This window comes from Lampris incognitus, chromosome 7, assembly GCF_029633865.1.
Source record: "Lampris incognitus isolate fLamInc1 chromosome 7, fLamInc1.hap2, whole genome shotgun sequence".
Taxonomy (NCBI): domain Eukaryota; kingdom Metazoa; phylum Chordata; class Actinopteri; order Lampriformes; family Lampridae; genus Lampris; species Lampris incognitus.
The window spans coordinates 40,110,053-40,136,190 of record NC_079217.1 but is presented as its reverse complement, the minus strand read 5'-3'; the positions used below and the strand labels follow the sequence as shown (position 1 = coordinate 40,136,190).

The window sequence follows — 26,138 nt, the reverse complement described above, 5'->3', positions numbered from 1 at the left end:
GACTAAAGGGTCCGACCCATTAGCCAGCATGTCTACTTATCCATGCACGTTACACTACCCCCCTCCTCCTTCAGGAAGCGCGTCCCTGCGCTTAAGCATATCTGCTACTTCACGCCTCCGGGTGCATACGCTTTCGATAGCCTTACGATCTCACCATCCCGCTTCTGACACCAATGTAGCAAATTGGGGGAGCAGCCCGAGAACCGCCACAGCCAGGACGCGAACCCGTACCTCCAACTCCGCAAGCGACAACGTGAACCAGTCGACTAAAGGGTCCGACCCGTTAGTTGAGGGCCAACGTGTCTATTTATCCATGCACGTTACAATATGCAATACATGAATATCTCAAATGGGTATTTATCTTGACAGAATATAGAGTTTAAAAACCGACGGCCATTTTTACCGTTAACGGTCGCTCCTACCCCGGTCGTTAAAAATTGCATTGGAGGAAAATGGCCGTTCTAGTAGATTTTAAGTTCCGGTCGTTGTTTGGGACCGTTTCAATGGTTATTTTCAGTTTTTTTTTTTTTTACATTTCACGTTTTATATGCCTTATTACGTAAGTTAGATTGGCAATGTGTTTCCGTTTTGTTTTTAAGGCAATATTTTCACTTGAATTTTCACTCAATTTTGCTATTCTAGTTCGACCATGTCTCTGAAGTTTAAATTGTTTAAAAATATTATAGTTGTTAAAATGTTAATTTTGGTGTCAGTCGTTTCCTAACAGACACACTAACATATGCAATGCATTAATATCTCATTTGCGTTGCTATTTATCTTGACAGAAAAACCGGTGTCCATTTTGGTCGTTTTAACGGTCACTCCTACCACGGGGGTAGGAGTGACCGTTACCAGTCAATAACAATAGATACCAGCGCTGGTGTCTATTGTTCGCCCGCATAAATGGCTATTTTAAAGTATGCCAAAGGTCCATCACTGTTCGATTTTACATGAGTAAATGGCTGTTATACACGTTTGAATGAGATGGCTGTTATACGTGTTTAAAGTTGTATTCAAGGAAAAAATGAGAAAAAAAAACAGGCCTCACCAGAAAAAGACGCTTTAGTTTTTTACAGTCCTCGACGTCCAGCCTGCTTTCAAGCTCGCCCACCTCCATCCTCGATACCATGGTTATGGCTCAAAGCTATAACCGGTCCAACGATGCTCTGAAGGAGGTCAAAAAGCTTAAGTTTCTATGTGTGGTTGTGTCGACGGTTCAAAATCAAATAACAAGTTCCCCTCATCTGTGGTGCCGCATGCCATTCCCAGCTCTCATAATCCGTTAACCCTCTGTAGTTACCATAGCACCACAATAACGCATGGAGGCCACGGGACTCTTCTGTCAGTTCTGTTCATCGCGAGCAGACATGGCTCCTCGTTAAACTCTGAGAAATTTTAAGGACTGGTTCAAGGCCTAAAAGTGGATCTCTAGAACACGAAAACGGTCTGTAAATTGTGTGATGCAAGTTGGTATTGTTTCTGCGATCCAAGGAAGCAGCGAAATCGATTTAAAAGTAGGACCGAAATCAAAACTCAGATTTAACCTTTCACGACTAAACACATTGAACATGGCATAAACATTCAGCATCCCTTTTTTTCCCCACCCCAGTTGTACTTGGCCAGTTACCCTGCTTTTCATATTCGGCTTCCCACCTGCAGACACGGTCAATTGTGTCTGTAGAGACGCCCGACCAAACCGGAGATAACACACGGGGATTCGAACTGCCAACCCCCGTGTTGGTAGGCAACGGAATAGACCGCTACGCTACCCGGACGCCCCTTCATTCAGCAATACTTTTTATATGTAAATGACTAATATTGTGGATTTTTTTTAATAACTATGGAGTGGTCTAGTCCTCATTAATATTCATGAGCGGAACCTTGAGTGACACAAGGTACAAAGGGTCAGCGTAAGGGTGTGCGGGGTTTCACATTTTGATGATCTGATTGATGAGCTGTGTGATGACCTGGCGGCCTATCCAGGGCGTCTCCCCGCCTGCCGCCCAATGACTGCTGGGATAGGCTCCAGCATCCCCGCGACCCTGAGAGCAGGATAAGCGGTTCGGATAATGGATGATGGATGGCCTGATTAAGTGTGTCTGATGACATCACGAGAATCAGAGAAAAAAAAGTTGAGAGGCTTAACTTTTAACTTTTTTTTTAGATAGAAATAGAAAGTACAAAATGTATGATGAGTAATAAGTGACGCTAGAAAACCCTTGTTTTAATTTCAGTCTGACTTAAGTCATAGTCAGGATCTCTTGGCTGTGAAAGGGCAGTCGGTACTTGACCAAATCCACAATGTATTCCTTAGTCCGTCTCTGGGCAGTAGATCATATCACGTGCGTGTTTGACAGAGCTACAATGCAGGCCTTCCTGTTTTATTATAAGGGAAGAGGGGGCACCGATGATGTCAAGATATCACCATGTTTATGCCACACATTTTTAGACTGATAAAAAAAGTGACAACTTTCTAATTTTAGTGCTAAACATTAAGGTGCCCCCCCAATCTAATTTTTCATAAGGTATTTACAGGTTTCTCCACATCAGTCTCCCTGGTGCACTTCCTGTTGACTGCTATACATTAAGAAACAAATTCAAATTTAGGCAGATTATGCTGTAGAATAATAAAAATCACCTCCGAGTCCTGAGGAGGAAACAAACCCCCTGATCAAATCTGAGTCTGGCTACCTTGCACAACCCGCCACCTCCTTTCACAGACAGCTTTCCTCCTAACATTACCAGCCAATACAAACCACCACCATGCTGAGAGGTTTAGTTTAGTCCACAGGGGAAAACGCTGTCCAGTGGACGTGAAACCCAACTCCAAGCAAGAGGACAGGGGATGAAACCTGGTCACGATGAGGTAAAAAGCAAACGCTAAAAACAAATCAAAAGCCTCCTTTTCTTCATCGTTGAATATAAAGGAGTTTAGTGCTGATGGCGTTCTTCTGACTGAAGAATTTCCCATTTGTTTGTTTCCAGGAAAGAAATACATTAAAAGACAAGACACACGGTGGATATATTTGCCACATCAACCCACTCGTAATACTGAACGTCATACTGACGCTTGAACCATTCCCACTTTCAGACTTCTGGCAAACTTTTGCTGATTGGCATAAAGCCACAAAAGAAGAAAACACAAAAAAACGCCATTATTTTCCAGTGGCCAAGGAGAAAATTCTAAAGATTTTTTTTTATTGCTTTTCATTTTGTTTATCTGCGTTGACTTTTTCATATTTCAAGCAAGCCATTTCTACTGTGCTTTGGTGCAACAGACCAGAATATTAGTTTTAACTTTAAATGACAAACATAAAGCCCAGCAGCTTTGCTGTCAAGTGACCAGTGTCTCGTAAAGACCGGGATAACAGTTTACATTTCACTCATACCGGTTTTTTACTGCAACATCCAACAGTCAGAAACAATCAGTACAAGTCATCACACAATTTCTTTGGTGTACGATAGCTCAGACATACCATACCCTTTATTTGATCTCGACTCACCGTGCATGTCGTCCGCTGGTGGTGCAGAGGTTCACATCCTGTGTTAAGGTGATGATGCTGGGAAAGTAGTATAGCATCTCTTTTCTCTTCCGCTTCCAATTTATGACAAGTCAAAAAAAAGCTGGTCAGTCTGGTGTTCTGGGTGCCAGATTGGTGTCCGGACAGCAGTTTTGAAGAGGAGAGCAGAGCCCTTTTCTAGATCTGGACACTTCTGTCCACACCTTAAGCAAAGCAATCGTCACTAACAACTCCATAATAAAAAACACTTGCACAGTTAACTGACTAACCCCCCACCACCCTGGTAGCTAAGGCACTGTGGTAAAAGAGGCCACACACACAGACATACACAAACCCAATTCTTTTCTTTTACTGTCTCTCACTCCCAAAGCCTCGGGCTAAATCTCCTGGCAACCAAGTCGTCAAAAAGGGTTTTGTGTCCACGCCATTTTTGTCTGCATGTGCCTCTGTGTGTGTGTGTGCGTGTGTGTGTGTGTGTGTGTGTGTGTGTGTGTGTATTACCTTTATTCAAAGATTGGAAATTAGAGAGCAGCTTCTCTTATAACTGCTTACAATTACACTCTTAAGACATGTACAATGCACGCAAACACACACAGACACAGACACACACACAGACACAGACACAGACACACACACACACACACACACACACACACACACACACACACACACACACATACAAAAACCCAAATCAACAACACCATTAGCACTCTCCTGACTGTCATAAAAGGTCACTTGTCCACTAAAAAACAAGACATGGCTGTAAATAAAGAAAGACATTTGCAGCCACATATTGCCAGTGTTTTATGGCAGTATTCAAAACCTTCAGCGACAGCATCCCCACAGCAGTGGATACACCCGGGCGGATTACTCCTCCTTTTACTTGACCGTAGCCAAACACACAGACACACAGCTAATTGGGTAAAGAGAAGTAAAAAGAGAAAAAACACTTGGGAAAATGTTACAACATAATACACACTGCATGCCAGTACCCATGAAAGAACAAACACACATATACCAATTTAAAAAAAAAAGAAAAAGCAATAAAGTCCAGATAAAGCTAGCTTCCTCCTCTATCTTTTCCCATTCAGTGGCTCTTTAGTGACTGAGACCAGTTCCTCCGTATGACTTAATGGCCTGGAATAAGTTGAATTAGCCGATTACAGCGGTCGTCAGTGGCGACAGGATCAGAAAATGAGGTCTCAGCAATTTCAATAATAAAGCTTTAAAAATTAACGCTTTCACAATTGGATTACAGCAGTGCAGCGCCGAGCCTGAAATAGCCCACCACAAATCCACCATGGAGAATCCACTATTATATTGGGGGAAGAATGAATTTGCTGGAATGAGAAAAGAACTGGTAGGGATGTAAGCACTGGGTGGAAGAGGTGCACTCCAAGTGACAGAATCCACAATGACTGAAAATGAATAACTTTATACAACATGAGACAAATCTGAAGTGACACCCAGTTTTTTTTAAAGGTCTTTTGTAAATTTCTACATGTGTTTATTTGTAACTCTGCGGTGCCATTTTGTTTTAGACTGCACACCATCATGTCCGGGTGTACAAGAGGATATGAGAGAAAGCTCAGGTCCCAGTCTTTAATTTATAGTCAAAGGGAGACACGTACAGTACAGTGAGGACAAACCAGAGAGGAATATTAAAAGGAAACAAGTACCTATTTATTCACTCTTGCAGTCTGACGCGCGTGTAAACTTGGCAGCGGTTACATCAGACTAGTTCAAACAAAACTGCTTTCAGCTCTTAATTGTCCTGGGTGGTTATTGCACCAGTTAGTTAACAATATGCCTCAAATTTACAGAAGTACATTCATCGCTACGAGGCTAGAGCTTGATACAGATGAATGCAGAGAGACTGGGCTAAGCAAGACATGCTAACACACTGTTGTCCACTTTAGTATAATGGACTCACTCCACTCTCAGATGCAACACGGTGACGTATAACTGCGTCTTCAGTCAGGGGTAGAGTAGAATAAGGAAAACAAGCTGTTCAACCACATGTTTGATTTCATAATTCTGTTATTTTCTTTATCTTAACAGTGTATCTGAAAACACATTAGGATGACATGGGGTCAAGGGTCAACAGCTAAATAAAATGTGTGGCCAAGTTCTCTGCCATGCCTAAACTTTAAGACCCGCAATTCATCTAAATTAATTAAGTTTTTAGACAAGGAAGGCTGAACAGAACTGGAAATAGCTGAAAGGACACAAGAATAAAACAAAGGTAAAATTTTCTGCCTGAACAATGCACTTGCCAACACCACTTCACTTTCCTCTAAAAAAATTAAAGCTATAAATTATACAACCCAAGTAATAAAATGGCCTTACAGTGTATAAAGCTGATTTTCGGGTTAAAAACAAAAGGAAATGAAAAAAGACCTCTGCTTTTATTCAGTGCGTGTGTCTTCTTGGGCTCCTACACCACCGTCTTAAAGGTCTGCAGTATCATGTTGGTTTGGTGGGTGAGCCGGTTGGCACTGACAAACACGCTTATAGCCCTGAAAACAAGCGTGACAGAGACACAGGCACACGCACGTCAATCACACGGGTAAAGAAACCATGGTGACAATATTAGGATTGATCCAGAAAAATGCTTTGATCTATCTGGAATGGAAAATGTCCGGATTCCAAGAACTACTAGTGTGAATTCACAGGAAAAGGTTCGAGCCACTTATTCCGCAATGGTGGATTTGACGGATGCAGGCCTGTGATCAAACGACAACCATTTACGGGGTAGTGACAGTATGTGTGTGTGTGTGTGTGTGCGTGCGTGCGTGTGTGTGCATGTTTGTGTGTGTGTGTGAGAGAGTGGGAGAGCGCTACACAGAGAGGGAGGGAAATAAGAGGAGCTAAAGAAAAATAAACAGAGAGAAAGAGAGTGGGGGGGATGGAGGTAGAGGAAAAATATGTCAATGGAGAGAATAAAATAGAAACGGGGTTCTTACTTTCCATCTTTGAAGTAGGTTTTGAGAGTGTCGCTGAAGCTCTTGGAGTATTTCACAAACTCTTTCTTCTGCTGTTCCAGGACCTGCCCGGGCAGTGAAATACAGCATTTCAAGCCGCCTTGTTTCACTGTGTGTGCATGTGTGTGTGTGTGTGTGCACGTATAGGTGGCTGGATGTTGTGTTTGTGTTTTCATGTGTGAGCGACAGGATAACAGAGAAAACTGCGAGTGTGTTGGTATTGTGTGCACGTTCACATGTGCATTCTTACCCTCCTGTTCTGATACTGGTATTTCCTGAAGACAGTGTTAACTGTGTCTAGCAACTCCTTTATGGCACTGGCAATGTCTCTGTGGATCACACGCAGACACAAACCATCAGGCCTACATGTGTGACAAGTGAATCTTAAATACGGTCCGTTTTCATTAGGCATAGATAGCCCCAAACTACCGAGTCTTTTGATCCCGTGCGTGTCTCCCTCGCTCTCATTTTATTCACAAACATCCTTTCAACTTGAACTTTCTCTCTGCTCATCCCCACTGCCATTTCTGAACTTGAATTTTTTTTTAGCCTTTCCTTTGAACTGATTTCATTTCTAAGCCTTCCATTCAGTAAGTAACTTAAACAGTGACTCACTCAGAGCTGAAATCTGAGCAAACTAATGGCAAAACAGCCCAAGAAAATGCCCTCTTTCATTTCTGTGTGTGTGTGTGTGTGTGTGTGTGTGTGTGTGTGTGTGTGTGTGTGTGTGTGTGTGTGTGTGTGTGTGTGTGTGTGTGTGTGTGTGTGTGTGCATAAACTGGCACGTATAAACAATAAAGCTCAATTAAACTTCAAGATTGTTCCACGGCAGACATGCTCTTGTTTTTATAAGAGCTACATAAGTTAGCTGTTATCATTAACTTTACAAAGATCAATTGCTAATGATCAGCATCCACATTAAAATGACGTGGTAGCTGAAATAACCTCCGCTATGTGAAATCCTCTATTTGGAGACGTCTTCTTTCAAAAGAAAGAGAAGAGCTACCAGGTGCCAAGTGTGAAAACAGATTAACAGATAAGTTGAAAAAAAACGGCTGAACTGTTTCCCGCAATGTGTCCCAAAGCTGTTGGCTATCTACATATTCTTCAGGACTTTAAGTTAACTGACAGTTTTAAAACCCCAGGAATGTTTGCTGTAACCACTGCAAACCCAGAAAATCTTGGTTTGGCTTGCTTCCCTCTCTTTCGGACGACACACACAGGGAGGTGAGCAGCTCTTTTGTGGAATGGTGTTGTAATAGTAACCTTATAATCAATGTTAGGGCGACGACTGAGTTAGTGATCGATTTTGGGAGGAGGGCCGTGCCTGTAAACTCTACTGTCATCTTAGAATGAAAGAGTCTGCTCAGTAGATACATACAAGTATTTGGGAGTGATTTCAGACTAACAGCTCAGCTACAGGGGAACTCACTACAGGTAAACAAGGAAGCAAAGTCTACATCTGTGGTTGTTAATCAGGTCCTCAAGTACTACAACTTCTGTATGTTTTCCATTCTGCCACGTAATTTATTAAAGTCACCTGTTGTTCCAGTTATTTCAGCCTCCAAACAGGGAGATTTTAGACCTGGAACAACAGGCGACTGTAATAAACTACCTGGAAGAATAGAAAAACAACTGTACTGGTGGTACCAGAGGACCTGATTGAGAACCACTGCCCTAGGCAATACTTCTTAAGGAAAGATGGAAAAAAAATTTCATCACTTTCACCATTTTGTAACCAAGCATTACATTTTTCATAGGCTTTCCAAAACACTTTTAATTTGTCCGGGAACACTGAGGTGCTCAAAAGACTTAAAGAGGTACATACACATTTGATTTATGTAATAAAAAGAAAAACTGCCAAGTTTGGAGATGTGTGGTTTTCACCCAACAGCGACAATATAATGGAAAAGGAACCAATCAAAGAAAGATGAAGTATTTCATCAAAGCCGGCTAAATTCGGCAGCAACGTTTAGTCACTGGGAAAGGTGTACAGGAGGAAGGCAATGTCCAAGGTGGAGATTATTCTGGACAACGCAACCTGTCCTCTTCACCCTACATTCCCTCAACACAGGAGGTGTTTTAGTGACAGGTTTAAATGCACCAGAATCTTCCCATTACGGCTGCTAGTTCTACGACACAATGAAATGAATGTAAACGTGTGGTACTGGATTTGTTGATTTCTAGCCTGTTACATGGTTTGGGTTGTATTCTTGTGATGTTCCCTTACATGAACTTTTGACTTTGTTTTTATCATCAAGAAACATTTGTTTTCTGTTCAGTGTGTTGCTAAGTCATGTCCGGCATGATGTTCTTCGTGTTGCTTCAAGAGTTCCAGTCCCAGTTGTCTCATCAATTCTTGACTGCAGTGCCACATTCATTCAATAAGCTAAACATCCATAACCATAACCCTTAACCCCTAACTAAGTTTTTTAATCACGTTACATTTAATGTATACTAACATAGTACAAGTGGCTTACTTGATGGTCTGAAGGAAGCGTACTCTGTCATTCATCTCATCAGGTATGGTGCTCAGGATGTGCTTCAGAGCTCTGGCCCTCTCATTCAGCTCCTGGAACTCTGCCTCCTGCCTGTCAATCAGAAAATCTAAACACCATACACACAAACACAAAATACAAATTCAGACCCAATAGTGACAAAAAAGTGAACAAACACAGGGAAAAGGCTAGCTTTATGTAACACTATAGAGTATAACTGACATCTGACAAAACCTAAATGTGCTGTGCTTTTTAAAGACAAAAGAACACACACTAAAATACATGTACATTCACATAAGTGTGTCACACACACAGTTACAGCCACGTGGCTACCTGCCCACAGACAAGCACACTGCTAAGAGTAACAGTCATTTGTTCGTCAAGAAAGGGTAGCACAGCTTCGGCTGTGCCTGGAACTGTGCAGTAAGTACATTTAAAATTCATCCCATTTCAGTGTGTGTATTTGTTCCTTACTTATCCTATTTTCGGGGACACATTTCAGACTAAAGATCATTTAATTGGGGACGACTTGTCCAATTGGGGGACAAAAGCCATGCCTCCAATTGTGAAAAAGCTGATTTGTGTGTCAGTGGTTAAGGCTAGGGTTAGTGTAAGGGTTAAAGTTAGGCATGTAGTTCTGATTGTTACAGTTAAGTGCAAGGGAATGAATTTAAGTCTATGTAATGTCCCCAAAAATGACTTAACGTGTGCGTGTGCGTTTGTGGGTGTATTCAATACTACCATCAATCACAGCGCATGGCTGATGAAATTCAATTACAAAGGAAGCAGTAGGAACATTTGGGAGCAGAGGAAGACAGTGCATTCGTGGAGAAACAGCTCTACCCAGTGGTATGTTAGCACAATGCAGCATGTAAATAAAAGCAGCCCTTTTTAGAGCTATACCCAGTTAACACAACAGCCCAATGTTTTCAGGCATCCCACAAAAAGGTTTATCACTGCCATCCTAGCGAGTATTAGCATGTGGAAAAGAGACAGGAAAGACCAGCGGGCCCAGATTCAAGCTCCCGCGACAGCAAGCATCCTCCCAGCTGAAGAGTCCCTTAGTGAGAGAGGGATCAGATGGAAATATGGGTCCCTTTAAGAACATCACTACCGGCTAGTTTTCAAGCACATACTGCGGTCTGCCAAGTGGGTATAGGGGAACAACCACGAACACACGTCTCCCCTTAAAGCATCAATAAACAGCTTCCGCATATTTTGTAGGCTTTTCTTATTTATGTAAACTGCATTCTGGGATGAGTTCAGTTGATTTGTCTGCACCACGTTATGTACAGTGCATCCGGAAAGTATTCACACCCCTTCACTTTCCCCACATTTTGTTATGTTACAGCCTTATTCCAAAATGGATTAAATTCCTTTTTTTTCTCATCAATCTACACACAATACCCCATAATGACAAAGTGAAAAAGGTTTTGTAGGAATTTTTGCAAATTTATTAAAGATAAAAAACTGAAATATTGCATATCCATAAGTATTCACACCCTTTGCTATGACACTCAAAATTAAGCTCAGGTTCATCATGTTTCCACTGATCATCCTTGAGATGTTTCTACATCTTGATTGGAGTCCACCTGTAGTAAATTCAATTTATTGGACATGATTTGGAAAGGCACACACCTGTCTATATAAGGTCCCACTGTTGACAGTGCATGTCAGAGCAGAAACCAAGCCATTAGGTCAAAGGAATTGTCAGTGGACCTCCGAGACAGGATTGTATCGAGGCACAGATCTGGGGAAGGGTACAAAAAAATGTCTACAGCTTTGAAGGTCCCGAAAAGCACAGTAGTCTCCATCACTCGTAAATGGAAGAAGTTTGGATCCACCAGGACTCTTCCTAGAGCTGGCCGCCCAGCCAAACTGAGCAATCGGGGGAGAAGGGCCTTGGTCAGGGAGGTGACCAAGAACCCGATGGTCACTCTGACAGAGCTCCAGCGTTCCTCTGTGGAGATGGGAGAACCTTCCAGAAGGACAACCATCTCTGCAGCACTTCACCAATCAGGCCTTTATGGTAGAGTGGCCAGACGGAAGCCTCTGCTCAGTAAAAGGCCCATGACAGCCCACTTGGAGTTTGCCAGAAAGCACCTAAAGGACTCTCAGACCATGAGAAACAAGATTCTCTGGTCTGATGGAACCAAGATTGAACTCTTTGGCCTGAATGCCAAACGTCACGTCTGGAGGAAACCAGGCACCTCTCATCTCCTTGCTAATACCATCCCTACAGTGAAGCATGGTGGCGGCAGCATCATGCTGTGGGGATGTTTTTCAGTGGTAGGAACTGGGAAACTAGTCAGGATCGAGGGAAAGATGAATGGAGCAAAGTACAGAGAGATCCTTGATGAAAACCTGCTCCACAGCGCTCAGGACCTCAAACTGGGGCGAAGGTTTACCTTTCAACACGACAATGACCCTAAGCACACAGCCAAGACAATGAAGGAGTGGCTTTGGGACAAGTCTGTGAATGTCCTTGAGTGGCCCAGCCAGAGCCCAGACTTGAACCCCATTGAACATCTCTGGAAAGACCTGAAAATAGCTGTGCAGTGATGCTCCCCATCTAACCTTACAGAGCTCGAGAGGATGTGCAGAGAAGAATGGGAGAAATACCCCAAATATAGGTGTGCCAAGCTTGTAGCTTCATACCCAAGAAGACTTGAGGCTGTAATCGCTGCCAAGGGTGCCTCAACCAAGTACTGAGTAAAGGGTGTGAATACTTACGTACATGCAATATTTCAGTTTTTTTATTTTTAATAAATTTGTAAAAATTTCTACAAAACCTTTTTCACTTTGTCATTATGGGGTATTGTATGTAGATTGATGAGAAAAAAAAGGAATTTAATCCATTTTGGAATAAGGCTGTAACATAACAAAATGTGGGGAAAGTGAAGGGGTGTGAATACTTTCCGGATGCACTGTATATTTGATTTGCACATTCAGACAGATTCACCTCTGGGTCTTTGTAGAGGTACATATACATCACTAAATCTCCTTTCTATCTCCACCAGCTCTATCCCAGCTCCCTTACCGTCCACGTCATCTGCTGCCATACGCAGTAGAGACTCGGTGTAGTTAATCTCCAAGTTCTTCTTCTCTAGTATCTTAATGATGATGTCATGTGTCAGCCCTGGGTTTTCCCTCTCAGCCTGGAGATAAAAAGATAAATAGGCTGATAGCATGTAAACCTCTCATCACCACCAGCCCAGTTATGGGGCAATAGATCTTACTGATCTTCATAGTCAATATAAAGAGTCATGATGGCAAAGCATTGAGCTTGGTTTGCCTCAGAGGAGTAAAAATGGATGAGATAGTTGTAGTGCACCCCAAAATATCTGAAGTAAACAAATCGAAAAAAGAAAATGATTAATTTTTTACCTTTATAAAGGCCGCTCTCAAGGTCTGTGCTGCTGATAAATTGACTTTCTCCAACTGGAAGATATAAAAAAAGAAAAGAAAAAAGAAACACAGATACATCCATCTCAACAGCAATCATCCACTCCTCTATTCAAAATGTCATTATACAGAAAGAGGAGACATAAGCCCAGCATCGTCTGAAAAGAGGACATTGCATTACTGTATTCTGACGAAAGTTTTATACAGTCCCTCTGCATTCCCCTGTCTAAACCCCATGGCAGTGGAACTCATTGTTATAGGATCCCGGTTATCCAGCTTGCAATGCAGGCATGAAAAATGCTGAATGTTTTCAAACACTAATTGACAATCTCAATCTGCACTAGTTTTCATAAACTACTACTACTACTACTACTACTACTACTACTACAACGACTACGACTACTGTTTTTTATAATGCTAAGCTGAAACTCACGGAAAAATAAGTTAAATAATAAAAAAGTATTGCCATTAAAATTCAGACATGTCAAATAAACTTGCCAACACAAGGACTTGGGATATAGTATACGGCTGTTAATGAGTTTACAAGGGGCTAATATAATATATATGCTTTGCTAAAATATTTTATGACTTCAGATTTCTGTAATCAAATATACAAGTGCCAGGCAAGTATTTTTGTTGCCTTAAAGACCTGGCTCACACTTGCAGTAATCACTGAACTACAAAATAATTGCAGCTAACTGATATCTACTAAATGCATTTAAAAATGACAAATTCGGTAAGGTAGCCACTCCCTCTCTATTTGAATTTACATTCTCTCATTTAGCAGATGCTTTACCCATAGTGACTTACAAGAGAGTCAGCAAATTAGCAGGTATATTTGTACAAGCATCTTGGAACACCAAACAGTAATTATAACATGGCCAAGCGAGTATGTCGTGTCAAGCAACATTAGTCTAAGTGCGCTATAGGTAGATTACCAATACTAACACCAGTATTAGGTGATTCACATTCCAAATTAACTAGACACTGCCACAAATCAGTATCACAGACATATAATAGCCAAAGGTGTATGTCAAAGGGCACTCGGGTGGAGCAGCGGACTGTATGCCAGCGTCCAAACACTGAGGTTCTTAGTTTGAATCCAATTGGTTTATCAAACTCAGCCAGGAGTGCAACTGGTCCACTCCAGAGTGTGGAACTGACAGGGTTATTCTGTCACACCACTGCAACTTGTTACCACCTACAGGTGGTGGGGCACCTGTACAGTTGCAGGTAGATCACCTGTACAGTTACAGGTAGATCTGATGATAACAGCATGAGCCTCTTAATGTGATTTGTCCCCTCCTGAGAAACTTGCAGTCGGAAAATGACAAAATGCTGTTGGCTTCATGTGTATGAGAGGACGAATGTGGAAGTCTTCGCCCTCCCCAGCTATGATATGGGTCATGCAATGGTGGGACTTGGAAGAGGGAATCAAGTAGAAGAAGAAAGCCACTTTTTTTGACATTGTATTCTTACAATGAATTTGTTCTCTGCATTTAACCCTTCCTATTGTATAGGGGCAGTGGGCAGCTGCAGCACCCGGGGACCAACTCCAGTTCTTCTTTCCATTGCCTTGGTCAGGGGCACAGGCAGGAGTATGAACCCTAACATGCATGTCTTTCCGATGGTGGGAGGAAGCCGGAGCACCCGGAGGAAACCCATGCAGACACGGGGAGAACATGTAAACTCCACACAGAGAGGACCTGAGACAGCCTGGGGTACAAGTTGTGTAAGTGCACAATAGATTGATCGACAACAGTGACATGAATAATCGGGGATTTAAATTAGAAATTAGCACAAATCAGTGTAACAGTTGTGCTTAGGGCTATTCCTGATTTATGTACACAAGCTTGTAGCTCTGATGGAATAAAGGTGTTCATTCCATCATTTTGGGGCCTTGTGAAAGAAAAGTTTGCATCAGGAGGGCTAATGTTGTGATTTTCAGTTTTAATATTCTTATAAGATTGGGAAATTAGAAAATTGAGTGTAAAATGTTAAAATATCAAAAGTATACTATCTAATAATCTGATTGGTTGCAGACCGCTTGGCCATGTCAGTCCTGCCACCGTACCCTATATCTTTTTCTGCTTTCCCCCCATGCCAGTGTTTTGGTCCATGATGTTATTAGAAAAACAATTACCCTCAACTTTGATTACCAATATTTGATTAACTGAATCTGTGATTTTCAAACTGTATCACAAAAATTAGAAAATCGTAATTAAATCTCAATTTTCAATTTATTCGAATGGCAGGATATTAATAACATTTTTAAACAGCATTAAATTTTCTAATTTTACAATCTTATAAGGCTCATAAACATTGGACCTGGGCCCTCTTGAAGTGGGTATAAACAGTAGCCCTCCAAAGGAAGAACAAAGAGCTTGAGCAAAAGTGTACATGCTAATATTGTAGGCCTAGTTTTGAACAAGTGCTTTATTTTGTAATGGTTAGCCAGTGGTAGGGCTATTATTTTGGTACAGGGAAGCACGAGTAGTGGAAAGATGTAAGGACTTTGATACATGGAAGAGCGAGAGGGGGCAAGGAAGAAAAAAAATCCGCAAAGGACAGAGTTCAGTTGTGAGCATGAGCTAACGTGTACACTGTTGTGTCTTGCCCGCATTATGGTTCAATTAAAAAAAAAAAGAAGAAAGAAAAAGATACTGTCCACTGTAGCCTATCTCGGAACCCAAGTCATTAAGTGTTGGAGTGTTAGGGAGAAAATACATCACTCAAGCCAGACTTTATAGCCACTTATAAGGGTTACAGACTGGTGGCAGCAGTGCTAGCAAGCATTGCTTTTTTTTTTCTCTTTCTTTTGGCTGACTGGGCAGTTAACTATGTGATGGACTGCAGTAGTTGTACCACGTTCATGGGTGAGTGGTGAGTTTGAACCTTCGGAGATTGTTCTACTGACGACGTGCACGCTGATGTCCATTCATTCTACGTTGCAATCCAGTACACAATAAACTGACCAAATGGAAAATCCTACTACTAGCCTGCTTCCCAACTTAGATGATCAGGACAGTGTTGCAGCATCTCCTACCAAATGTGTAATTCATTATAAAGTTGACTTCAGGGGCGTAACCACGGGTGGGCCTGGCCTGTCACAGGCCCACCCATTTCAAGCCCAGGCCCACCCAATCATGCTGGCTTACAAGCACGTAGGCCGGCCCCTTTTACGTACGTAGAACTGCAAAATCTGACCGCGCATACCATCACGCTCTGTATTTTTCACTGCTGCTAACTAGCCAATAGCCAACAGTTAGCCATAACTTATGGAATGGCGAAACAAAGTTCAATCTTCCGCTTTTTTAAAAAGCCACGGATGGAGAGGAGGAAAGCACACCTACTCCAGCACCGACTGAGCCGCCCAATGAGAGTGAGATACCGCCAGAGAGAACGACAGAGGAGGCTACAGCTTCTCCGTTGCAGGCAGCTTCTCCTCCCCCCTCTGACGACGGTGAGACGATTCCCTTGACCATGCCACCGTCAGATTTGTCTGCTGTGGATTAGCCACCCATGCAGCCTAAATTAGTGTTCCCTGCAACCAACATTTCAGGAAAATTACGTTCTTTTTCCCATAAGTGGTATGAAGAATTTAAGTGGCTTGAATACAGCTCAGCAAGGAACGCTGTTTTCTGTAAAATGTGTAGGCATTTCCCCGAGCCCCATATGGAAAACACGTTTTTTCAAAGCGGGTTTGTAGATTGGAAGCACCTCCGCCAGGCATGCTCGAAACATCAGGCTAGCAAACCCCATTGTATTGCACTTGGTAAATTTGAGGGTTCGAAATGGACCGTTTTCATTCAGGCACTGCGTCGTAAAGTGGAGAGGGGTCAGTGTTACCCATCCCTCATGGAGGTGCTGGACAGCTGCAACTCTGACGTTTTCCCAAACATTAACAGACTGTTAAGGGCAATGATCACCATTCCCCTGACTTCATGTACTGTTGAAAGACTCTTCTCCACTACAGGCCGTATCAAAACATGTCTAAGATCTTCCATGCTAACTGCACGCCTCAACAATGTATCCCCGTTGTCCTTTGAAAGGGAACTTACTGACTCTTTGGACTATGATGAAATAATCTCGATCTTCAACGCTCGCCCTCGGCGTCTACACATTGTGCTGTAAAACGTGTACTATAGGCCTATAGCTTACATGTTGTATCATGATCTTTTAGACTGTTTTCCTCAGTGATGTTTAAATGCTTGTGCAGAGCCTGGCGAGAATGACTGGGGTGGTATTTGTTTAAGTGGGTTTTTATTAAAGTTTTAGTATGTTTCTTGGTCACGTACTAAAAACCTGTGTTATGTGTTTACTGCTGTAATGTGTTCGAATTTGCGTCTTGTTTGAAGGATTATTGCTGGAAAATTTTGGCCCACCCATTTTCACTCAGGGCCACCTACAAAAATATTCCTGGTTACGCCACTGGTTGACTTACCACCCTGTTTTCATAGAGATGGAAAAGATAAAGAGATAAAGGAGAGTTCAGTCTATGGAGGGCTCGTTTAGAGTTGGCAGTGAGATGAGAGCATGCACTGACACATGACGAGACATAGCCACCATTTTACCAACACGTTTGAGTGGAGATGTCATAGCCTATTAGCTTTCTCTGCCCCCTCACACACAAAATGACTATGATATGACTGTTAAGAAAATGAAGTTTTTGGGAGGAACGAATTCCTTCTCCGGTTTCAGACATTTATTAATGCTACACAGCATTTGCTCAAAAGAATCTAATTATGGTCAGGCTGCCTTGGGTATGGAACATTCCAGACGTTTTGTAGCGGGTATGGATCCGCTTTTGCAGGCTAAGTGCCATGAACATGGTGCCAATTCTTCGGAAGAATCCCTGGCCATTGCATGCAAATGGGAACATGCTCAAGAAGCAATGAGAATTGCTGCACCATGCCACACAAGCATTACAATGGCTCATACATCAGACAATTCAAATGAACTGCCACTCTCCACCATGGTGTCCCCCAAATCCCTCCCTGACCTGTCCCCTCAACTCACACAAGCCAATGTGGAGCTTAGAGCAGATGTGCAAGTGCATCAGTTGGAGGGCACAGAGCTCAAACGTCAGCGTGGGCATGCCACCGATCTACAGTGACAGATGCTCTTCCTCGGGCAGATCAAGAACTGAGAGAAAAAGAGAGAAACCATGCAGGACTCCATCAAGATCACCTGAGGGATACGTATGCAGCTCCAGACCACCAAGAAACAAGTCCCCACAGCAAGATGACTGGTCACATAGTAGCCATTCTTCCAGTGACCGTGGAAGGCATTACTCACCCTTTCCCCTTTCATCACGTCACAGGTGACGGGAAAGGTGGTCACCTGATAGGCCTACCCATGATGACTCCAGCCCACCTCACAGCCCAGACAGCCATTACTACATGGGATGGCGCGAGCATGCAGGTCCAGCCAGTCTTCTCGTGCTCCTTCTGTTGGGGTGACTACACCGTACAAGGCACCAACTTTTATGCACCGACTGAGACATCCTGCACACAGGGTCCAAGGGCACCAGATCTGCTTCAACACCACAGACTTTCCCCAGCAGGGAAACAAATGACAGCAGACGCTGAGGGACAAGTGTTTGTTCATAGAGTATGAAGTCCACAAGCAGAGATGAAATTTTGCCAAAGACTTAGACTGCTTTTATTTGTCATTGCCTTATATTATATGCATGTCTCATACATACAAGGGAACGAAATTATGTTTCACAAGGACCTCAGTGCCACATAAAAAAATCAATATGAATAAATATTAAAAACAAAAATTACTTGACAAACCTAAACATCACAAGCACACCTGACACAGACAGTGAGTAAGACGATCAAAAGGTCATTTTATGGAAGGTCTAAGTGTTCAGGCTGTTGAGGAACCTCACGGCCTGAGGGATGAAATTGTTACATATTCTGGTGGAGGCAGCATGGATGCTCTGGTACCTCCTGCCAGAGGGTAGGAGGGTGAAGTGGATATGGGAAGGGTGGGTGGGGTGCTTCACGATGCTAAGAGCCTTCCAGGGGCACTGTGCGTCAAAGATGGCCTGGATGGATGGGAGAGCACTTCCTATGATCTTTCCAGCTGTCTTCTCTATCTGCTGTAGGGATTTGTGGTCGGAGGCATTGCAATTTCCATGCCAGACAGAGATACAGCTGGTCAGAATGCTCTCTATGGTGCCTCTGTAGAATTAAATGAGGATGGGTGGGTGGAGACTCACCTTCTTCAGATGCAGCAGGAAGTGAAGACACTGCTGGGCCTTCTTGGAGAGCGCAGTGACATGTGAGGACCAGGAGAGGTCCTCTGTGATGTGAACTCCCAGGAACTTAACGCTGCTGACTTTCTCAACGTCCATACCATTGTTGATCAGAGGGGTATGGTGGGCGCTGGTCTTTCTAAAGTCAATAATGACCTCCTTAGTTTTTCCTATATTTAGGGAGAGGTTGTTGTTTTTGTACCTCACCCCCAGTTGATCCACCTCCACTCTGTATGATGAGTCATCATTGCTGCTGATGGGACCTACCACTGTGGTATCATCAGCAAACTTCATAATGAGGTTGGAGGTGGATGATGTCATGCAGTCGTGAGTCAGCAAGGTGAACAAGAGCGGACAGAGCACACAGCCCTGTGGAGCGCCGGTATTCAGTGTGATGGTCCTAGAGGTGATCTTGCTAATTTGCACTGACTGTGGCCTCCCTGTGAGGAAGTCCAGCACCCAGTTGCAGAGGGAGGTGTTAAGGCCCAGCAGGCTCAGCTTTTTGATCAGGTGTTGTGGTAAGATTGTGTTAAAAGCTGAGCTGAAGTCAATGAACAACATCCTCGTTCTTTCTCTCTAGGTAGGGCAGGGCTGGATGAAGAGCAGAGATTATGGAATCTTCTGTGGAGTGGTTAGCATGGTATGCAAACTGGAGGGGGTCCAGAGTGGAGGGGAGGCTGGACTTGATGTGCTTCATGACCAGCCTTTCAAAGCACTTCATGATGATGGAAGTCAGTGCAATGGGGTGGTAGTCATTGTGGCAGGACACAAATGACTTCTTTGGCACTGGTATGATGGTGGCAGACTAGAAACACAACGGGATGACTGCCTGGGACAGCGAGATGTTGACATCTTCAACAAGGACATCTGCCAGCTGCTCAGCACAGTCTCTGATAGCTCAGCCTGGGATTCTGTCAGGACCTGCAGCTTTGTGTGGGTTGACTCTGTAGAAGGTCTTTCTCACGTCATCTGTGGTCACTTGCAGAACCCGGTGGTCACCTGCAGAACCCACCTGCAGAACTGGGTTCGGCAGAATCAGGGATGTAGTCTTCAACACCGGCACGTTGTTCAGTCTCTCATATCATGCGTAGAAGTTATTCAGTGCATCTAGATTGGGGGGGGGGGGGCACTACCACAGGTCTGAGGAGAAGGCTTGTAGCCAGTGAGGGCCTGGATGCCCTTCCACAAGTGCTGTGCATCTCTTCTATCAGTGAGGTGGCTGTTGATTCTCTGTACGTATTGTCTTTTTGCCTCCCTGATACCACATGACAGGTTGGTCCTTGGTGTCTTGAGGGCTGCCTTATCACCGGATCTGAATACAGCATTCCGGGTCCTCAACAGTGCCCAGACTTCTGCTGTCAGCCAGGGCTTCTGATTGGACCACACACCAATATCCTTTATTTTTACAATTTTTGAGATACAGCAGTTCAAGGTTTCATTGACACAGGCTCTGAAATTTCCCTGGGAGGATCACGGTATTCCCCCCAATTCCCCCTCTCTCCTGAACAGGTCCCCCGACCAACCAGAGGAGGCACTAGTGCAGCGACCAGGATGCATACCCACATCCAGCTTCCCACCTACAGATACAACCAATTGTGTCTGTCAGGACACCCGACCAAGCCAGAGGTAACACGGGGATTCGAACCGGTGATCCCTGTGCTCAAAGCCTTTATTATGGGTAAAATTGTTTCACATAAGTGTCGTACCAATAAACTTCATAGAGCATGCCAAAAGGAACTAGAAGAGTCTATTTCCAAAATAGACAACCAGCTCAAAGCTAATCAATCACCCAGTCTATATAAAGAAAGGATGGGACTCAAAACGGAGCTCGATCTTCTCCTAACAAGAGAAGCAGAAAGTCTTACTGCGCTCTCGGGGGACCATGTATGAACATGGAGACATGTCTGGTTGCTTATTGCCCACCAACTGAAGGCCAAGACGGCAACAAATCAAATCACCCAGCTTAGAGATGATTCAGGCTCGCTTACTTCTGACCCGGGTGAGATTAATAATATCTTTAAAACATTCTACTCCCAGCTTTACACATCAGAATCTACCAGAGATGAAGCTCAACTTCTTAACTTTTTTGAGAATTTAGACATGCCCAAGATTTCTACCAGTGATTGCCAAATGCTTGATGGCCCCTTAATGCTTTCTGAAATCAAAGAAGCGATTAAGTCAATGCATAGCAGCAAGTCCCCAGGCCCTGATGGGTACCCGGTGGAGTTTTATAAAACGTTTTAAGATCAGTTAGCCCCATTAATACTTGAAATGCTTAACCAGTCTCACTACCAGGGCTCACTGTCACCTATCCTTATGCAGGCCTCCATCTCTTTTGATTTTTAAGAAAGGCAAGGCTCTATTGAACTGTGTTGTATCACTCAATCTCGCTTTTATCTGTGGATGTGAAAATACTAGCTAAAGTCTTTGCTCGGCGATTAGTATATGTTATGCCCTCAATCATTTTGGAAGATCAGATGGGATTCATAAAGGGGAGGGACTCTTTCACAAATGTATCAAGACTTCTCAGCATTATTCACACACCACCCTCTACTGAACCAGAGGTGACCATATCTCTTGACACTGAGAAAGCCTTCGACAGGGTGGAATGGGCCTATTTGTTTGCTACACCACGACAATTGGGCTTTAGTGAAGGCCTTGTTTCATGGATTCAATTGCTTTACTCCTCCCCTCACACTTCAGTGTGTACAAACACCCACTGCTCTGAACCCTTCCCCCTCTTCCGTGGGACACGCTACAGATTTCCGTTGTTGCCGCTCTTGTTCGCGATTGCTATCGAGCCGCTGTCGATTGCTCTTAAGGCAGAGAGCGGACTTAAGGGCATCCGGGGGTGGGGTACAGAACATAAGTCTCGCTATATGCTGATGACCTGCATTTATATGTGCATGACCCCTTGTCTAGTATCCCTCATATTCTTGCAGTCTTAGAATCTTTTGGCATGCTCTCGGGTTATACATTAAATATCCAAAAAAGTGTATGTTTCCCTACCAATCAGTCAATTGGCTGCAGATTTACCAATGTCATCAATACCGTTCAAACTATCTAACTCGGGATTTAGATAATTGGGCATCGTTATTACTAGATCCTTTCATTCACTACAGGAACAAAACCTTACAGCACTAATGGCAACAGTCAAATCTGACCTACAGAGGTGGAGTCATCTACCACTTTCTTTAGCGGGAAGGGTACAGATTATCAAAATAAACATTTTACCTAGATACTTATATGTTTTCCAATGTCTCCCTATCTTTTTGCCTAGATAGTTTTTCAACTCTCTTGATGGCATTATGTCCTCCTTTATCTGGGCTGGTAAGCATGCAAGAATTGGTAGAACCTTGCTGCAGAGAGACAGGTCATTGGGTGGGCTTGGCTTAGCCAACTTCCTTGGCTACTACTGGGCCACTAATGCACACAAGGTCATGCTCTGGTTTGTTTCCCCTCAGAGTAGCTGGTATCGGACTGAGGCTGACTGCTGGTCTTCATCTTCACCCTAGGCCTTGGCATGCAGCACCCTGCCCATCTCCCCCTCGCAGCACAAATCTAACCCCACTGTCATCGGCACTCTGAGAATCTGGCCACAGATTACGCATCACTTTGGGTGGCTCACTCTCCCCCAGGTGACCCCTATTTGCAATAATCATTTATTTTTGCCAGCTGGACTTGACCCTAAATTTACCTCTCTAAAGAGGAAAGGCATCCACCGCTTGGAAAACTTATTTATAGACAGCCTGTTTGCCAGCTTTGATCAATTATGTGCAGCTTGCGATTTAGGCAACTCTTGATTTTTTTTTTAGATATTTTCAGCTACGGGACTTTGCTAGAACCCACTCCCCTCAGTTCCCCCAAATCCCATTCCCCAGTGGTGTAGATGTTATACTTAGAGCCAGATCCTTACCCAAGGGCCATGTCTCCTACTTTTATGGCCTCTTATCCCCAGTGGATCAGTCTATCATTAACAAGATCAGAACTGATTGAGAGAATGAATTGCAGATTACCTTCTCTGATCATTTCTGGGAAGAAGCCCAAAGCCCTTTTTCTGATAAGAGCTGTCAACTCATCCTCCAGATGCACCAGGCTTAGCCTTATACAGTTCAAGGTACTTCATAGACTCCATTATAGCAAGGCTACACTTTCCAGATTTCACCCAGATAGACTAAATGATAGATGTAATAGATGCACACAAGGCCCCTGTGATCTGACCCACATGTTCTGGTTGTGCCCCAAATTGAGTTGATTCTGGCAATCATTTTTTGATGCGCTCTCAGAAATTTTAAAAATCGAAATCCTTCCCTCCCCTCATGTAGCTACTTTTGGTTGACCTCCAGATGAAATCACTACAACAACCATCCAAGCCAACATTATCATGTTCACCTCCTTGATCACCAGTAGGAAAATTATTTTATGGAAGTCAACCCTGCCATCTTTATTTAAATCTTGGCTACTTGATATTCTGTCTCTCCTAAAGCTGGAGAAAATTAAATTTACACTGAGAGGTTCCTCCGATACGTTTTTATTCTCACTGAAGACCATTGATCAATTATGTTGACCATCTTCCCCCTGGTAGGGTGTCACAATAATGGTATGCCTTGTGTCTGCCTACATCAGGCACGGGTTTCGCTGCCTGTCTGCCTGTGTACGGTAGTGCCTGTGTACGGCCTGCCTGTGTACGAAGGGGTATACGAAGGCTCTGCGTGTGCAGTAGTGTTCATGTTGTGTCTTATCAGTTTTACCTCCTGAGCTTCGGATCTTCAATTGTCCAGCATAAAGGACTAAATGTCAGCAACTACCAACTCTTCTTTTCTAGTGTTTGTTTATATGTCTATATTATTGTGATTTTTTATTTTTGTTTGCTTGCGTTGCTATGTATGTGAATGCTCGATTCGATTTCATGCTTCATGCGCTGTTTCAATCCCATCAAGGAGGACTGTGGGTTGGGAATCATCTAGTTGGCTCATAGGGGCCCTGGTTTGGGGGAAAGTGGGTTTGAAATTGTAAAATACGAAAATACCTGTTCTTTTGTGGTTGTGCTTTTGTGTTACATCCTTGTCCTAGTAAACTATTGTAAAAAAAAATTTTTAAAAAAAGGTGCAGTAAATGTCCTGTTTAAATGCCGTACAATAAATGGCAAGTCAAAAAAGACAGCGAATTGGCAAATTTCCCAGGGTCAGTAGTTTAGCCCAGGTCTCCTGCTCTCACACTAAACGAAGACATGCGCTGACCAACTAACAAGGGTCTTCATCGACATCTTCAACCTCTCCTTACAACAGGCTGTAGTCCCCACCTGCCTTAAATCCATCACCATTGTATCTATACCCAAGAAGACAGCAGCCAACTGCCTCAATGACTATCACCCAGTTGCCCTGACCCCAATTATTATGAAGTGCTTTGAGGGGATTATACTCTCTCACATCAAGGACATCATCCCCACAGATCTGGACAGCCACCAATTTGCCTATCAGGGGAACAGATCTACAGGGGACGCAGTCTCAGTTACACTTCATACAGCCCTGTCCCACCTGGAGCATCCAAACACATATGTCAGGATGCTTTTTATTGACTTCAGCTCTGCTTTCAATACCATAATCCCCATAAACTGGTACACGAACTCAGCAACCTAGGATTAACCACCTCACTCTGTTCATGGACTTTCTCACTCACAGACCACAAAATGTCAGGATAGGTAACCATACATCTTCAACCCTCATCCTGAACACAGGTGTGCCGCAGGGCTGTGTGCTCAGTCCAGCCCTCTTCACCCTTTTCACCCACAATTGCACCCCCATTCACTCCTCCAACACTATAGTGAAGTTTGCTGATGACACCACTATAGTGTGACTCATAACCAACAATGAGGACACACACTACAGAGAGGAGGTCCAAAATCTGGCTGGGTGGTGTTCAGACAATAACCTGGTCCTGAACACCAGTAAAACAAAGGAGATCATTGTGGACTTTAGGAGATCCAGGAAGACCACCCCACCCCCACTGCACATTAATGGTGAAGAGGTGCATACTGTGGATAACATCACATTCCTGGGAATCCACATAACCAAAGAACTCACATGCTCACTTAACACCTCCCATCCGGTGAAGAAAGCACAAGGCTTTTCTTCCTCAGGAAACTTAAACAAGCTGGTCTCCCCTCTCAGCTTCTGGTCAACTTTTACAGACACACAATAGAAAGCATTCTCTGTCAATGTGTCACTGTGTGGTATACCAGCTGCACAGCAGACAATAGGAAGGACTTGGCCTGAGTGGTAAAGACAGCACAGAGGATTGTGGGAGCTGTGCTCCCGGACCTGGATGCTGTGTGTGCTGGCCGCCTACAGAGGAAAGTCAGCAACATCAGCAAAGACACAACACACCCAGGTCACTATCTGTTTGTTCCCTTCCAGATCTGCCGCCCTGTGTCTCACTGAAACCTGGCTTAGTGAGCATATCACGGACAGTACACTTCATCTGCCGCAGTTCCAATTCCTCCGAGCAAACCACGATATGGAGCCATTGGGGGAAAAAAACGGGGTGGCACCATATACTTCTGCATAAACGAAGGTTGGTGTATGGATGTCAGTGTTGAAGAAATTATGCAGCCCTCAGAGAACTTTTTCATCGACTGTAAACCATTCTCTTCACCATGGGAACTTTCATCATTTATTCTGGTCGGTGTCTATATCCCACCCCAGGCCTGTGTTAAAGAGGTGATAAAACACCCGGCTGATCAAATTACAAACATGGAGCACAAATATCCAGACTCCCTACACATTATCCTTGCGGATTTTAACAGAGCAAACCTCAGCCACGAACTGCCAAAATACAGACAGCATGATAAATGTCCCAACCACAGACAAAAACACTTTGGATCACTGTTATACAATATTAAAGGACACCTATCACTCTGTCCACTGCATAGCCCTGGGCTTCTCTGATCACTGTCTGAGTCATCTTATCCCAACCTACTGGCAGAAACTAAAATCTGCAAAGCCTGTGGTTAATCTGTGAGGAAATGGACCAATGTGTCAAAACTGGGGTTCCAGGCCTGCCTCGACTGCACTGACTGGAGTGTTTTTGAGGCTGCATCTACAGACCTGGATGAACTTACTGACACTGTGACATCTTACATCAGCTTTTGTGAGGACATGTGTGTGCCCACCAAAACCTTCTGTACCTTTAACAACAATAAGCCCTGGTTCTCAGCTAAACTTAGGCAGCTTCATCAGGCCAAAGAGTAGACCTTCAGGGGTAGAGACAGGATCTGGTGTAACAAAGCCAGAAATACACTCACAAAGGAGATTAGAGTGGAAAAAAGTTGCTACTCTGAAAAGTTGAAAAACAGGTTTTCTGCCAACGACCCATCCATCATTCTGCAGTGGTCTGAAAGACATTACCGACTACAGGAGACCATCCCTCCCATACTGAGGGAATCATTGTCATTAGGCTGATGACC

General features: G+C 43.6%; 2 protein-coding genes across 2 annotated transcripts in view; both read right to left on the bottom strand.

Moving 5' to 3' along the window:
- Positions 1 to 1,129, bottom strand: part of LOC130115238 (WD repeat-containing protein 49-like) — an 86,812-nt gene extending 85,683 nt beyond the window's left edge. The window contains exon 1 of the mRNA XM_056282856.1: positions 1,049 to 1,129. Coding sequence (XP_056138831.1) covers positions 1,049 to 1,129 — 81 coding nt within the window. The remainder of the gene's footprint in view (positions 1 to 1,048) is intronic.
- A 3,902-nt stretch (positions 1,130 to 5,031) lies between these two features.
- Positions 5,032 to 26,138, bottom strand: part of LOC130115609 (programmed cell death protein 10-like) — a 39,044-nt gene continuing 17,937 nt past the window's right edge. The window contains exons 3-8 of the mRNA XM_056283333.1: positions 12,391 to 12,444; positions 12,044 to 12,161; positions 8,986 to 9,112; positions 6,756 to 6,834; positions 6,488 to 6,570; positions 5,032 to 6,040 (exon numbers count right to left, since the gene is read on the bottom strand). Of these exons, the coding sequence (XP_056139308.1) occupies positions 5,959 to 6,040; positions 6,488 to 6,570; positions 6,756 to 6,834; positions 8,986 to 9,112; positions 12,044 to 12,161; positions 12,391 to 12,444 (543 nt within the window). The 3' untranslated portion in view covers positions 5,032 to 5,958. The remainder of the gene's footprint in view (positions 6,041 to 6,487; positions 6,571 to 6,755; positions 6,835 to 8,985; positions 9,113 to 12,043; positions 12,162 to 12,390; positions 12,445 to 26,138) is intronic.